Source organism: Aricia agestis, chromosome 6 (assembly GCF_905147365.1).
Source record: "Aricia agestis chromosome 6, ilAriAges1.1, whole genome shotgun sequence".
In the NCBI taxonomy this organism is placed as follows: Eukaryota; Metazoa; Arthropoda; class Insecta; order Lepidoptera; family Lycaenidae; genus Aricia; species Aricia agestis.
Window position 1 is genome coordinate 4066607 of NC_056411.1, and position 14742 is coordinate 4081348.

The 14742-nt window shown below is 40.0% G+C and overlaps 3 protein-coding genes across 4 annotated transcripts; 2 read left to right on the plus strand and 1 right to left on the minus strand.

Moving 5' to 3' along the window:
* The first annotated feature begins 1588 nt into the window (after positions 1-1588).
* LOC121727888 (chromaffin granule amine transporter-like) lies at positions 1589-6939 on the plus strand. Its single transcript, XM_042115932.1, has 11 exons — positions 1589-1832; positions 2167-2280; positions 2657-2818; positions 3142-3318; positions 3782-3880; positions 4002-4042; positions 4572-4730; positions 5148-5309; positions 5581-5731; positions 6207-6337; positions 6851-6939. Exons 1-11 carry the CDS (start codon positions 1742-1744, stop codon positions 6920-6922), a joined length of 1359 nt encoding a protein of 452 aa, XP_041971866.1. The 5' UTR covers positions 1589-1741; the 3' UTR covers positions 6923-6939.
* A 690-nt stretch (positions 6940-7629) lies between these two features.
* LOC121727803 (outer dense fiber protein 3) lies at positions 7630-10135 on the plus strand. 2 transcript variants are annotated; one of them, XM_042115803.1, is made up of 5 exons: positions 7630-7725; positions 7805-8006; positions 8080-8358; positions 9114-9213; positions 9828-10135. In XM_042115803.1, exons 1-5 carry the CDS (start codon positions 7710-7712, stop codon positions 9912-9914), a joined length of 684 nt encoding a protein of 227 aa, XP_041971737.1. In that variant the 5' UTR covers positions 7630-7709; the 3' UTR covers positions 9915-10135. The 2 variants fall into 2 exon arrangements, with proteins under 2 accessions (XP_041971737.1, XP_041971736.1); XM_042115802.1 differs by lacking the exon at positions 7630-7725 and having other exon boundaries at positions 7786-8006.
* Positions 10136-10650: 515 nt separating this feature from the next.
* Positions 10651-12182, minus strand: LOC121727805 (39S ribosomal protein L54, mitochondrial). Its single transcript, XM_042115804.1, has 3 exons — positions 11995-12182; positions 11496-11644; positions 10651-10837 (listed from the first exon to the last, which is right to left on the minus strand). The coding sequence occupies exons 1-3, from the start codon at positions 12134-12136 to the stop codon at positions 10676-10678; spliced, it is 453 nt and encodes a 150-aa protein (XP_041971738.1). The 5' UTR covers positions 12137-12182; the 3' UTR covers positions 10651-10675.
* Between the last annotated feature and the right edge of the window lie 2560 nt (positions 12183-14742).

A 14742-nucleotide genomic window follows, 5' to 3' on the forward strand; every position in this document is an offset into this window, starting at 1 on the left:
GTTTACGCTAATGGCAGTAACATGTATTGCCTTTTTCCGATACTTAAAAAAGCTAAGTACATAAGAAAGCTACATTGCTTAGTCATTAGTTTAAGCGTGGTGTAAAAATTTTATTCAGGGGAGTAGGAATATAAAAACCTGACCAATAGAAACAAAAAAAAAACACTTTGAAGATAATACTTGTGTTCTTAGGTATATTTTTTAAATAATAAATACTCAAAAATCTTTGGATAAATAGTTACTTGAAATCTCAATTCGAATCGAAATCACACGAATTTATTTTAAACGAATTTCTCTTAACGATTATTTTACCATGACGTTGAATGAACACTTATTTAAAAACAATGTCACCTGTTAAATATATTTTTTGTGAATTTATTCGTATTATAATTAAATTCTTGGCTGAAAAGAAATTACACACTTAATTCAGTGTGTTTACACCCTAAATATCATTTCTTACTTTTGCCTTCTCTTTCATATGTACGGAAAACGAGGGAGATGAAGCAGTTATGACACATGTGTCTTTCAGATTTGTATCTATGTATATACCAAGTTACATTACATTACATTACTGACTATAATAATTAGTATTAAGCAATTGATACTTGATGTCAGCAATATGTAGCTATTACTAAACATGTTTACATAAAGTCACTAGAATGTATCTATACCAAGATATAGCAATAATGTTGTCAAATCTAGTTTAGAGATGTTGAAAAACCTTATGGTCCATTCTGAAGGATTGCACACCGTTATTAATGTATCTCAGAAATCTTAATTTCAATAAAAAAGTAATTGCCGTTGGACATTATTAATCTGGTTATATCTGACATTATTATCTACTGTGTATAATTGTAACAGTTGATTATCAATCGATAGAATAATTTAATTAAATTAACTTAAAATGTTTTATGTACTGAAGTTAGTAACAAAATGCAGTCACGTGTGTGATGTCATTTCAAAGTGATGTGACGCTGCAACTTCGGATGGGACAATTTGATTTTTTAATGTTGTATTTTTAAGGTTGGAGATACTTGGAATTATGTAAATATAAAGCGAACAAATTACAAAAATATACATATTACAAAATTATAATTTGTTACTTATTTATCCTCTGCATTTTGTAATATTTTATTTAGAAAGTTGCAATGCAAAAGCTACACAATGAAATATTATACATATAATACCTAACTTTAAAACCAGCTATTTTTATGGTGTTATTGTTCTCAATTCCGTAGACTGTAGAGAGTGCGATGTTGTTTTTGTTGAAACTATGTACCTACTACCTATATAATATTATAATAATATAATTATTTTTGAAAATTTAAATCCTTTTCTAAAAGCCTGTCATTGATGGGTTGTTCTTAATGTCATAAAGAATTTGTAATTAATTTAACACAACTTTATTTTAATTACTTTTGTGTAGTTTGTGTTCAGAATTAAAATACCTGATTAAACAAAAGTCTGAAGTCACAACTAAATCTACACAATACACATATCTTACTATATATCCCAAAATTTTTGCATTTATTTGGTAACCAAATCTTTATTTTATACAGATGACGTCGCGTCTACAAACTAGCACATTTAATCATTCGCCACCCTGCTTAAAAATTGGATCTGTCTCAAAGCGATAAAGTGTATAGCGTAAAATGACATTAGGGTGGGCGCACACGCGCGGCCGGGCACTGATTGAAAAGTATTGAGGCGGGATATCGGGACACCAGGCAGTCGACGCGACATGGAGCAGATAGACGGTAGTTCTGCTGGCATCGCCTTCGCGGTAGTCTACTTCACATTCTTCTTGGACAATGTGCTGCTTACTGTGCTGGGTTTGTACTTATTGGGCTATGATTATTTGGATAATTGATATCGCTGATATATTATAGATGTGATTTTGCTTGATTTCCAGGTGGTCCATTGGTTTAAGAAAAGAACCGAGATTCGAGATCGAATTTCTCTTGGCTTTTACAGCGAAGCTGAAGAAGCTTTTTGCATAAATAATTATTTTATTAGTCAATTGTATATTTTGTTCATAGTGTTAAAACCTCTTGGACCCAGTTTGATTTTATTGTATGGTTCTTACTAATCTTATGGTTTTACCTACGGTATAACGTCTCATAAGTCTTATAGTTTTAACTAACTATAGGTACTATTTTTTTAAAGTGCCAATAATCCCGGACTGGGTGCGTGGCGAGGCTCTATCTCTGTGGGCGCAACACGGCGCCCCTTTGGCTGGCATGCTCAACGTCACCGTGCAACAAGCCACTGAAGATGCAGGTGATATCTCATTCTTTATCTCTCTCAGACATAGAACTTCTCATCGAGTGTTTTATCGCACAAGATAATATGCGTAAAACGTGCATTGATCGCCAAGCTACACGGAGTCTTTTCTCGGCCCGTGTGAATTAAATGCAGTCACAGATTTAACTAATACTTCGCTACTCCCTGTACAGCGAGATAATTCAACTCTTGTGTTTGAGAATTCAATAAGTGCATCAACAACTGCATCAGAAAGCTTGCGGTCTACAGAACCGATACACTCTTTAATGTCTTCGGCACACGATTCTATTCTTACGTCAATCTCATTTACCTACTTTTATTAAAGTTTCTACATAATTCCTCACAGTTCTTACAATTTTTAATTTTCCTCCAGGCAACGGCATCGGCACCTCGCAAGCCATAGTGGGCGCGGTGTTGAGCGCCAAAGCAGCAGTGCAGTTGGCGGCGGCGCCCACTGCAGCGGCGTACACAGCCCGCGCGGGGCCTGCCGCTGGCCTGCGTGTAGCTACGGCCCTGCTGGCTGCAGCGGCAGCGGGTATGGGTGATGTTTATACTTATTAATTTTATGACGAAAATCGATTAGCTAACTAAGCCTTACAAACAATTAGTTACCTAAGTACGTACAGATTTTTTTGTTTCCCTTTCCTGGGAAAGCAGGTAACTGAAACTAAGTGTGTGATTTACGTGTGCTATAAAAAAATATTTCTTAACTTTTTTTAAGTCTATTGAGTTTCGCAGAGACTAATTGCATAATTGTCTCGACTAATAAAATAATTTGCAGTAGACTAAAGTAAGATTAATATTTACAAATCCTACTTTGAACAATGAACTACAAAATTTAAAAAAAACCTATTCTAGCTTTTTCATGGTGCGGTCGCGGCACTGGCGGCGCAGCGTGCGCGGGCGTGGCACGGGCGACGCAGGGTGCGGGCGCGGCGCTGGCGGGCGTTGCCGGTGTCGCGTTGGTCGCGCGCGCGTTACCCCCTGCCGCCCGACATAGGGCGTTAGCTGCGCTGCTGGGCGCTGTGGCGTTAGGTAGGTTACTTCAGGTTATGCTCTATTATTCAATCAGGGTGCAGGTGTGGCGCGGGCGACGCAGGGCGCGGGCGCGACGCTGGCGGGCGTGGCCGGCGTTGCGTTGGTCGCGCGCGCGTTACCCCCTGCCGCCCGACCCAGGGCGTTGTTGGGCGCTGTGGCGTTAGGTATACTATGTGTAACTAGTTTAAGTTCTCTTGAGATCTAATTTAAATCTAAACGCGATAAAATGCTAATGATATAGTGGAACTTAATAAGTTCTAAATTCTATTATGATATTGTGGCGGTACCCACAATTAGCCTCACAATCCTGCATCGCACTATCGAAGTTTCGAAGAACGGCAGTGATAATATTATTATATTCAACATCTGAAATGACGTCAGGGGGTTTCGGCCTGACCGAGCATGCTATCTCGATCTTCCTTTTCGGCCGTCACATCAGTAAAATATTATGATGTTGCAGGTGTTTTGGTGGGCTACCCCTTCGGCGGCGCTGCGTACAAACTGTGGAGTCCCGTCGCGCCGTTCCAACTAATCCTTGTAGCTCTGCTGTTCAGCCTCCGTAAGTGCTTAACTGGTTTTTATCGATTTAAAGCCAAAAAAGGTTAATATTTTAAGCAATATATGGGTACGTTTTGACATGAATTAATAGTCAGTAACTATACTTGAACGTTTGTTTTCAGTCGTCCAGTATCTATTCCTGGATAAAGAACAATACAATCGGGTAAGTATCGTACGTCTTAGGCCCGTATAAATAGTCAGTACTCAAGATGCGACCCGGTCTCAAGACGCGGTTCGGCTCTGTGATTGGTCCAAATTTTGACAGCCAACCAATCACAGAGGCTGAACCGTGTCTTGAGACTGGATCTTAAGTACTGACTATTTATACGGGCCTTAGTTTCAATTAGGGCCGGGACACATAAACACGATACGACGTCGTGTCGTACCACGATGTGACGTCGCGTCGTGTTAATCTACGACGAGCATCGTGAAAAACTACGTCACGACATCGTAACGTGCCACGATACACGGCACGACGTCGCGTCGTAGGAACTCACGATTTGTGATCTGTCGGCTGGGTTTGACTTTGACGTAACGCGACCAAACTATCTAGGTCCCTCACCTGCCTAGGAATCAACCTCTCTGATAGTAGGTACATAACTTAGAAAAGCTCTGACTTGGACTAGATAAGCTTCTAGTATTTATGTCTTGTGTTGCTGTTTGGATCTAAATTATAATATTTTGCGCTCTAGGGAACGGAGATGGCGGAGGGCGGGGCGCTGTCCGCGGTGTGGGGAGCAGGGAGGGGCGTGGCGGGCGCCTGCGCGGGCGCCGTGCTGCTCACCACCAGCGTCATGGCCGCGCTCGAGCCCTGCCTGCCGCTGTGGATCATCGGGAAGTTTCATCCAGAGGTCAGTTTGCTTGGATTTAGCCATTTAGATATTATGTAACAAGGAACTGTGCATGCGTGCACAATATGTGCAAATCAAACTTTTAATCGGTTCAGTAATTAAGGAGTCCATCGCGGACAAACAACGTGACACGTATTTTTTTAAATATAAAAACTAGATGACGCCCGCAACTCCGTTGCGCAAATTCGTTTATTGCGCGGGAACCGTACATTTCTCCTGCTTTATCTCCATACCAAATTTCAGCGGTTTGAAGGCGTGAAGAGGTAACAGACAGACAGACAGACAGACGGACAGACACACTTTCGCATTTATAATATGGATAGGTGCTAGTTCTGATTTATAACGACCATTTTTGAAAGCAACTTGTTATATGAAAGTAACAACATAATTTTTGTCTACATTGTCTTGTCGTTCCAGCGCTGGGCTCTCGGCGTGGTGTTCATACCTGACAGCGCCGGCTACCTGCTAGCCACGAGCACGCTGGGCGGCGTGGCGCGGCGGTTGGGGGCGGAGCGAGTGGCACTGACGGGCCAGCTAGCTGTCGGGGTCGCGGCGTTGGTGCTGCCACACGCTACCTCGGTACGTTTATACGTCCTTGGTACTTATAACACAAGTTCATGGTAAAAACTCAGCACCTATAGCTTTATCTCTTTCACGCACTAATATTTTACTTCCTCGGTTACACAGCTAACGATGCGTACGTGTATGCGATAGGCAACAGCAAATGCAACAGGCTAAAATTTTACAATACCAACTGTCGAACAGAATTTTCATATACGAAATGAATTGATGTTGCAAGATACGATTCAAAATGCAATAATTTATGGTTTACTCTAACATCAATGGTCAGGTGCCGCTAGTAGGCGTGGCGCAGGGCGTGCTAGGGGCGGGGCTGGGCGCTACCGACGCGGCATTGCTGCCGGCGCTGTTAGCACGTACTGGCGGGCAGCTGCCGCGTGCCGCGTTGTTGCAGGCTGCAGCTAGTGCTGCCTACGCCGCAGGTACTGTATGTGCATAATGCGAGATTTGATAGACGCCGTAGAGAAGTTTACTTCGATTTGTATGATATTAAAAACGCGCTTGAAGGTGTTAGCGTACTTAGCTGGCCCCTAGACGATCAATTATATTGCACAATCAAATTGAAGAAGGAGAGGATTAATATTGAACGCGCCCTTCAATCTTATTGTCAAACAAGTTGTTCAATAAAATATTGTTCAATATTATTGTAGGTCTAGGGGCCAGCTAAGTAACAATTTTTAGATAGCTCGGTCGAATCGAAATCGCAAGAACAAACTTAGAAGTAAAAATATATAGTGGTAACTAATTCGATGTCATCACAGGATGTCATAAAATTTTTACAGATGAATTATATTAAGGAGTGTACTCCTTAATATAAGTTAGTGTTTCTATTAGTTTTGTAGAAACAGATTAAATAATCACCCTGCATTTCTGATTATTTATTATACTGTTGTCCAGGTCCAATAGTGGGCGGTGTGATATCGTGGGGGTGGGGCTTCGAGTCTGCGCTGCGCACGTTCGGCGTCGCCAACCTGCTTTACGCCGCGTACCTCTACCGCGCGCTGAGGGCCGACCCGCTATCGGAACAGGTAGATTAAACACAGTGCCGGTTTTAGCACCACCCTTTAGAGCCCTGGGCGAGATTTCTTCGACGCCCAGGGTGCTGGTAGTGCTGAAAAAACTGGTGCCCATTTTGTTTGCCTTCAGCGCCTCTTTTTATCCGGCTCCCTGGGCGGTTGCCCTAACGCCGCTTCTGGCTAAACATTACTTGCTTTTCTCCATTTTGTGCTCTAGTGTGTCTATGTCGACTCTTGCAAGCCAGTAAAATTGACGATCGTCTGGTGAAAATTAGGTGCATTCAGTGACGGATTAACCCTTAACCAAATTATAAGCAATTGCCTAGGGCGACGTCTGAGAGGAAGCACACAAAATACGTCCTTAGGGCATCACTATCTTACGTCACCAAAAACCACACCAAAAAAGATAAAAAAAATAAGTTTTTAGGCGGTAAATACAGGTTTAAAGAGTAAAAACCGATTCTAGTTGTATCAAGTAGTCTTTAATCCGTCACTGGTAATTAGAGTTGGTGTTGTCGTTTTCAGTGGGGCGCCAGTGTCTCGGAGGACGAAAGCGATACGGGAGAGGAACTCACTCCACTTGGACAGACACGATAGATGGAACTTGTTGATTAATAATAAACTTCTCTAAAACAATGGCTTCTAGTTTTTATTGTTTAACCTTCTAGTTAAAAAAGTTTTAAGGTGCCGGTTGGCAGCGGACGACATGAACCGTAGACGACGTGTCGTCGTGACACTACTGGTTTCTATGTATTTCTATATGAAATAACCTCCCCAGCTAGCGACACTTCTTCTTCTTTTGGCGTAAGCCTCCCCATTTAGGAGTTGCCAGCGTCAGAGTTGAGGCGAAAAATGTGAACAGTTATAACTTATACAACGTTTCAGAAATACAACCAGTTGTGTCGCGACGACACTTCATCTGCTGCAACTTCATGTAGCTGGCTTCCAACTTGTTTATACGTACATGCTTGTACCTTTATCCGTGTGAGAAAGCTTTGCAATAACACTTTAAGCATACAGGCGTGATCGCAGTTCGCACTAATGCGACACGACGTTTGTAAAACTGAATAGGTCAGATTCACGTTTGTTAGACGTCAGTTCTATGGAATGTGTCGCATCGCTGCCGTGTAGTGCGGTCGGTCCACTGACCTACATTATACACGGTCTTTCTGGTCTTACCTTTAATGAGAGAAGGTCACTGATCTCCATTATACAAGTATAATGGAGGTCAGTGGAGAAGGTTGACTTTTATAGTGTAACCTATTTTATGTAACAAAAAATTTTTTGACTGTTATACTAATAATGACATAAGTGTCAAACATTTAGGTTTATTTTAGGTTTTCGTTTTATAATTTGGAATCAAAATTCAAGTAACCGACCCAAAATGGGTAGAAAAATAGGTAAGGTTTTTAAATTACTGTTTGACACATTTTTTTAAGGTCTAACTAAAATAGGCTAATATGGATTGCCATCTTTTAGGGCCCGGTCCAGGGGCGTACTTACTTCCTCCAACTGTGGGCTATAACCAACACGACCCCTCCCGCTACCGCATGCCCATGTATTCGTTCGGTGTGAAGCCGCCCCTGCACTTCGGGTCGAGAGGCCCCGGGCCCGTCTATCGGATCGAGAAGATGACTCGCGAAGGCATTATATCCGCCCCTGCCTGGAGCCTGGGGGCTAGGTAACTACATTTTTATCATCAATCGGCCATCTCGTCCCAATCTACTTCATAATACTACTTATAACTTCTTCAGGTTTCCAACGCGCACAATAACAACAGCTCCTGGCCCGGGAGCCCACGCGCCCGAGCTTTGCCCAATATTCAAGGAGTTCAGACCGCCTATGTACTCGATGGGGGCCCGCTTTGGTACCGACTTCAGGCGAATAGGCCCCGCCCCTAACGCCTACAGCGTGCTCGGGAACAAACCGTACCCCGCCTACAGCATGGGCGCCAGACTTGGTACCACTGTGAAAGTCCGTAGTCCGGGACCTGCGGTGTACTACCAGCAGAATATAGCTATGTATAAGTACAAGTGAGTATTATTAATCTTCCATTGTCGTCTGTCGCGTCCGCGTGGCAGTGAGAGAAACAGAGTTCGTATTAGCAAACGAAGTTAACTAATAATTAAATTTTTATTATAACTATAAATCCTATTCAACTTCTTTACTGCAAGTAGTGATAAAAACTCTTGAGTCACTTGAGTTCAACATACAATACAGGATGGTGTTTTCAAATACAGTACGACTATCTTGATAAATATGACGCTCGACTGTCGATAGTAGTCGAGATGTATACAATTATACATGCGGATAAGCTCCCAGTACGAAACACATTCAAAAAGCACTTCTTTGTATTATGATTTATGATATACTACAGCCTTACCCCCAAAACTGAAAGATTTTGATTTAAGAGTCTGATTAGTTCCAAACTAGATGACGCCCGCAACTCCGTTGCGCCAAAATTCGTTTATCGCGCGGGAACCGTACATTTTTTCGGGATAAAAAGTATCCTATGTCCTTTCCCGGGACTCAAAGTATCTCCATGCCAAATTTCAACGAAATCGGTTCAGCGGTTTGGGCGTGAAGAGGTAACAGACAGACAGACAGACAGACTTTCGCATTTATAATATTAGTATGGATTGAGCCGCAGCACGATTTTGCGCTAGTATAATATATTATGTCGGAAGTAGCAAAAATTTGAGATCGAGCTGATTCGATTCTCGATTCGATTCTGATTCTGTCGGGAGTAAGGCTGCTGTTCTATCTTTGTGCTATCTCTCTTCCACAGAGCACCGAGCTACTCGCTGGGCGGGCGGCGCGAGTCCGGTAAGTACTCGCGCTCGCCCGGACCCGCCGCCTACCCGCCTGATCTATACAACACAAAGAAGGTAAACCCAAAATATTATTATACAGTAGACCGCTTGATACCGCCCGTATCGAGCGGTCTATTGCACACGCAACACATTCTAATGGTATAAATACCTCTAGGTAACTTAAGATGCGCTTACACGGGCAATAATTACGGCAATAATTGCTCGGCGACACGAATGGAGCGATCTGGAGCAATTAGTGGAGCAACATGGAGCAATTTATTTCATATCGCTCAAATATTCGATATTGCTGCTTGTTGCCGCAAATTGCTTGATGTAGTTGTGACGTCAAAGTTGACGAGAATTGACTGGAGTTGAGCAATTTTAGTTGCCTGTATAAGCGCACCAGTAGTAGTAGTAGTTAAAGTAACTAAACATGTTTGTCTGTAAGTTTGTAATAGTGCTTACAAACTTACAGACAGACATGTTTAGTTACTTTCTACATGCATTTAACTTAGATTAAAAACTGTCTTAAAGATTATTACCACGCAGAAAAAACGACGCCAGCCCTCACAAAGCTCGGCTTTTAGCTAGTAGGTACCTACCTATTTTAGACCTTGAAGAGCTTGTAGTTGTGACTACAGTTTATAATCATAATATACAAATTTCACAAATAATAATATTATTTACAGAGTGGATTCTCATACTCATTCGGTAGAAAACACGGCGATGACTGCCCACCTATGATCACAGATGCAGACAGCATGGAATGTTTGTGAAGATATTCGTCCTCAAAAATTTATAACAAACATAGAGCAAATTATAGTATTGTTCCATTTTAGCGGAGCGGGCCGACAAAAATTTATACAAGTATTCGTGTCAGAGTGCGTGTTTGGTCATAAAACTCACATGAAAGATGCGAACCGCTGCGCCCCGTCACAATTTGTGAAGCTGTTTTTTTTTACATACAAATGGCAACAAAGTTTTTCAAATAAATTGATATTATTGGCAATCATTGGCTGTTTTTATTACCTAACACTAACTAATCCTTCCATACTATATTAAACAGAAATGTGAACCACTAAAATCAGAAATAACAAGTCATCGATTTTCTATACTACTAATTTTTATTACTTAAATTATCTTATAATATACAAAATGTACAATGTAGATTGTAGATTGTAGACATATTACAGTCTAGTATCTTTGAATTTTAAGGGGCATCATAGCAAATATATCTTTTACTGCAATACAATGCTTCAACATAGTGATGTGGCTTGGTTCTTAAGTTGGCACTATAGGCGAACTCGTTGGCCGACGCGTTGGCCGGCGCGCTGGCCCAATGTGTAGAACAGGCGAAATACCTACCGCCAACGCGCGAACGCCCGTTCTACACATTGGGCCAGCGCGCTGGCCAACGCGTTCACCTATATGTAGTGCCGACATTAGGTTAAGTTTCAGCATGATCATGGCAACATTTATCTACTAATTTATGGCCAGAATTTTTTACATTATTTAAAAACTATAAAACCTGAATAGTCTAAAACTTCCTAAGGGATCTCAGGCGGTTGTTACGACGCATACCCATAGCTCTGACACGAATCCAGTACTGTTTAGTGTTTGGGTCCAGGTCTTCTATTCTGGGTGCTTTACCTGTGTTGAGAGTCCATAGCCAGTCAGGGTATTCACTGTCAGGTTTCAACTGTAAAGTAATAAAGTAGGTGTTAATGTACAGTTTGAGACGATGTTTTTGTGACAGTGCCCATGTTTATACTAGTAGTACTTTAGCAGTATACAGGGCAGGATTTATATTTTTTATGAGTAGGAACAGGCTGCTTTAATTTTGCCGCCCCTATGTACAAACTCTACCGCCATCCTAGGACAAAATGACCATGGCCTATACTACCTATACATAAATCCGTTTATACGTGGGAGAGCCATGCTTCGGCACGAATGGGCCGGCTCGATCGGAGAAATTCCACGTTCTCACAGAAAACCGGCGAGAAACAGCGCTTGCGCTGTGTTTCGCCGAGTGAGTGAGTTTACTGGAGGCCCAATCCCCTACCCTATTCCCTTCCCTTCCCATCCCTACCCTCCCCTATTACCCTATTCCCTCAAAGGCCGGCAACGCACCTGCAGCTCTTCTGACGCTACGATTGTCCATGGGCGACGGAAGTTGCTTTCCATCAGGTGGCTTGTTTGCCCCCTTATTTCATAAAAAAATTTGTTGGCAGTACCGTACCTATAATTTTACACTTCATGATACCAACATTTACATAAAATGTATAAGCCCATCTCATACCTTAAGTATGGGTTCATATTCTTAATTACATAACATCTTCAAAGTAAAAAATACTTACTTTAACATCCTCTCCGTTTACATAAATATTAGATCCACAAACATAATTGACAAGTTTGTGAGGGTCGGTTTCAACTGGCAATTCCTTCTTTTCCATTACGCTCAGCTTCCCCACTTTGCCTTTCTTGCCCTTACCCAACCCCATCACACCTGGAATATTTTAATCACAGAAGGATTAGGCAATAGGCATAGATTTAAACAACTATAATATTATGTTTATTTCACAAAATATCAAATTCAATTGGATCCAACGATTTTCATGAAATTTAGTATATAGGCGGCGATCAATCGATCTAGCTAGAAATAATTTTTAGGAAATGTCATTTTATTCGTGTTTTATCGAATACCTACCGAGCAAAGCTCGGTCAAACAGCTAGTGAGATATAATTAGAGGTTATAATTTATGACTGTCTTCATTATAAATACAATAAAATTAACTGCTGTAGAAGCTGTTATAAAAATTATGTACAAAATTATGTACAAATAGTATTATTTTATACCTCCTGCAGCTGAAGTGGTCTTTTTAACGGCATAGTTATTTGCACTTGCATGAAAGTTGGTTATATTAACCACATTATTTACCCTTTTTAGAGGCTGAATAAATGTGCAAGATTTAAACAAAATGTTGCCTAAAATGGTCATTATAACTTTAAATTAAAACTGTTTCTAAAATAACAAAAAAATTGCAAATTATAATTTATTTTTGGTAGGTAGGTAAGACTTTGATTTATTTTCATGGACCTATCTTCTTCTTCCTCTTGGTTCTTTGGCACAGATTACTATTTACTAGTATATTGTTCTTTGGGTTTATTTTTTATTGTCTGTGATGAGTACTGATGACTGATGAGTGATGAGTGATCTTTTATGGTGATCATGGGCCATGATGGCCCACGGAAAATAAGGAAATGTCGTGATCTCAGTTGACATTTATCTATGGTTGACATGTTTCGGTCCAGAGGCCAGTGGACTGGTCAGGTCTTTGACTCTGTTGTGAAGAAGAAGAGGGGAGTTTTGCCTTTAATATGAAAGAGTGCTGACATTATATTTTTAGGGTTAAGATAAGATAAGATAAATATTCTTTATTGTGCATACATTATACATATTATAACAATTTAAAATAAAAGACATTTTTAAAACACAGGTACCTAACACACAATGGCGGCCTTATTACTAATTAGTAATTTCTTCCAGGCAACCACAGGTAGAGGAAACATAATTTTAAGATATATACTCGGCGCGGCGAACCTTGATCCCTATGACACTGACACTGACATTGTAATGGCGTCACCATTAAATTAGGATCATATTGGATGTGTCTAAAAATGCCATTTATAAATTTTACGCAGCTTTATGCCATTACAATGATATTCCATTAGAACTTTTAACAATTCTTAACATTTACAAGAAATTATCTCAATCTGAATTCACGTTTACGTCCTGCAAAACTTACGTCATCACACAACGTAAGTTTTGCAGGACGTAAACGTAATTTCAGGTTGAGATAATTTCTTATAAATGTTAAGAATTGTTAAAAGTTCCAACGGAATATCATTGTAATGCTATAAAGCTACATAAAATTTATAAATGGCATTTTTAGACCGCTCTAATATGATCCTAATTTAATAGTGACGCCATTACAATGTTATTAACTGTCAGTGTCATAGGGATCAAGGTTCGCCGCACCGAGTATAAGTATGGTAAATGTGCCATTAACAAAAATGTATTACATAATATTATATCAAACGTAACATGATGCTTCAAAATAAATATAATAAAAATATAGATATATAATTATAAAATAAATACACAGCTACATACATACATACATAAATACATACATACATAATTACCGTTCCGTACCCAAAGGGTAAAAACGGGACCCTATTACTGAGACATGTCTGTCCATCTGTCTGTCCATCTACAACTCTATCCGCCTGTCTGTCCATCTGTCTGTCCATCTACAACTCTATCCGCCTGTCTGTCCGTCTGTTTGTCAGTCTGTCTGTCCGTCCATCTGTCTGTCAGTCTGTCTCCACACTGTAACTCAAGAACCGCTACAGCTATTAGCTAGACTTTCACAGATTGTGTATTTTTGGTGCCGCTATAATGTCAACAAATACTAAAAACAATATAAAGTTAAGATTAAAGGGGGTCATGCCAAAAAGTCAAAAAGGGCAAAAAAATCACGTTTATTGTATGGGGATACAATAAACGTGATTTTTTTGCCCTTTTTGACTCGTAATCCATAATGGCTACATGTTTGTTATTTAAACACTTGATTTTTTACAAAATCCTGAATTATAATGTGTATTAAACCTAGTTACTTTAATATATAATAACAAAATTAAAATATAAACAATTGGAGGCTCCCATACAAAAACACAATTTTTTCCCTACTTTCGCTAATTACAGTACGGAACCCTTCGTGCGCGAGTCCGACTGCCAAAAATATTGTTCACGAGTCAACAAAATGTGTCCCTTTCTAATCAATCTACGATATAGGGGATATCGTAGATTGATTTGAAAGGGATGACACTACGATGTTGCCACTTTTTAATTTCTTCACTTTCTTGACAGACTGTAGGTATTGGGTAGGTACACAATTTGGTATAGAAGTGACAATTAATGTCAACGGCTTTATTTCGTAAATTTTTAATTTGAGTGTTAATGTTTCGTAGCCGTTGCTATTGCCATACTTTAGTGTGCGAAAAGGAACCAAATTCAAAACGGTTGAAGTATGGGAGTTACGTTTCCTTCATATACTTAATATATATGGTTTCCTTAGTTTTTATTAATCGTAGGTTTTTGTATTATTTTCCTAAAATTCCGTTAACTGGGTTTTTAATGTGTAGGATAATAACCATTACATATTCGTTATCGTGCACAAGTGTAGGAAAGTGATGCAATATCCAGAAACGTGCTATTTTGTGTTCCCTCTAAAACTGTCGAAAGATTCAGTAAAGCGTCTACCACTTTACTAAATCGACGTGGAATCGACCAACTTGACTTCTTAACTGTAATTGACTTTTACTTAGACTTTGATTAGACTTTAGACCTGACAATATTATAGAAAAACGATGCTGAAAATTGTATTTAAAAAAATAGAATATTGTTTTCCCGCCATAATGTACTCGACACTGGCCATGGTTAAATAGCCGAAGTGACATAATAAAAGAGAAAAAAAGAGAATTATAAATGTCAAGTGTCAACTTGACTTGATGTTGCTTGATGTGATGACTGATGTGAGA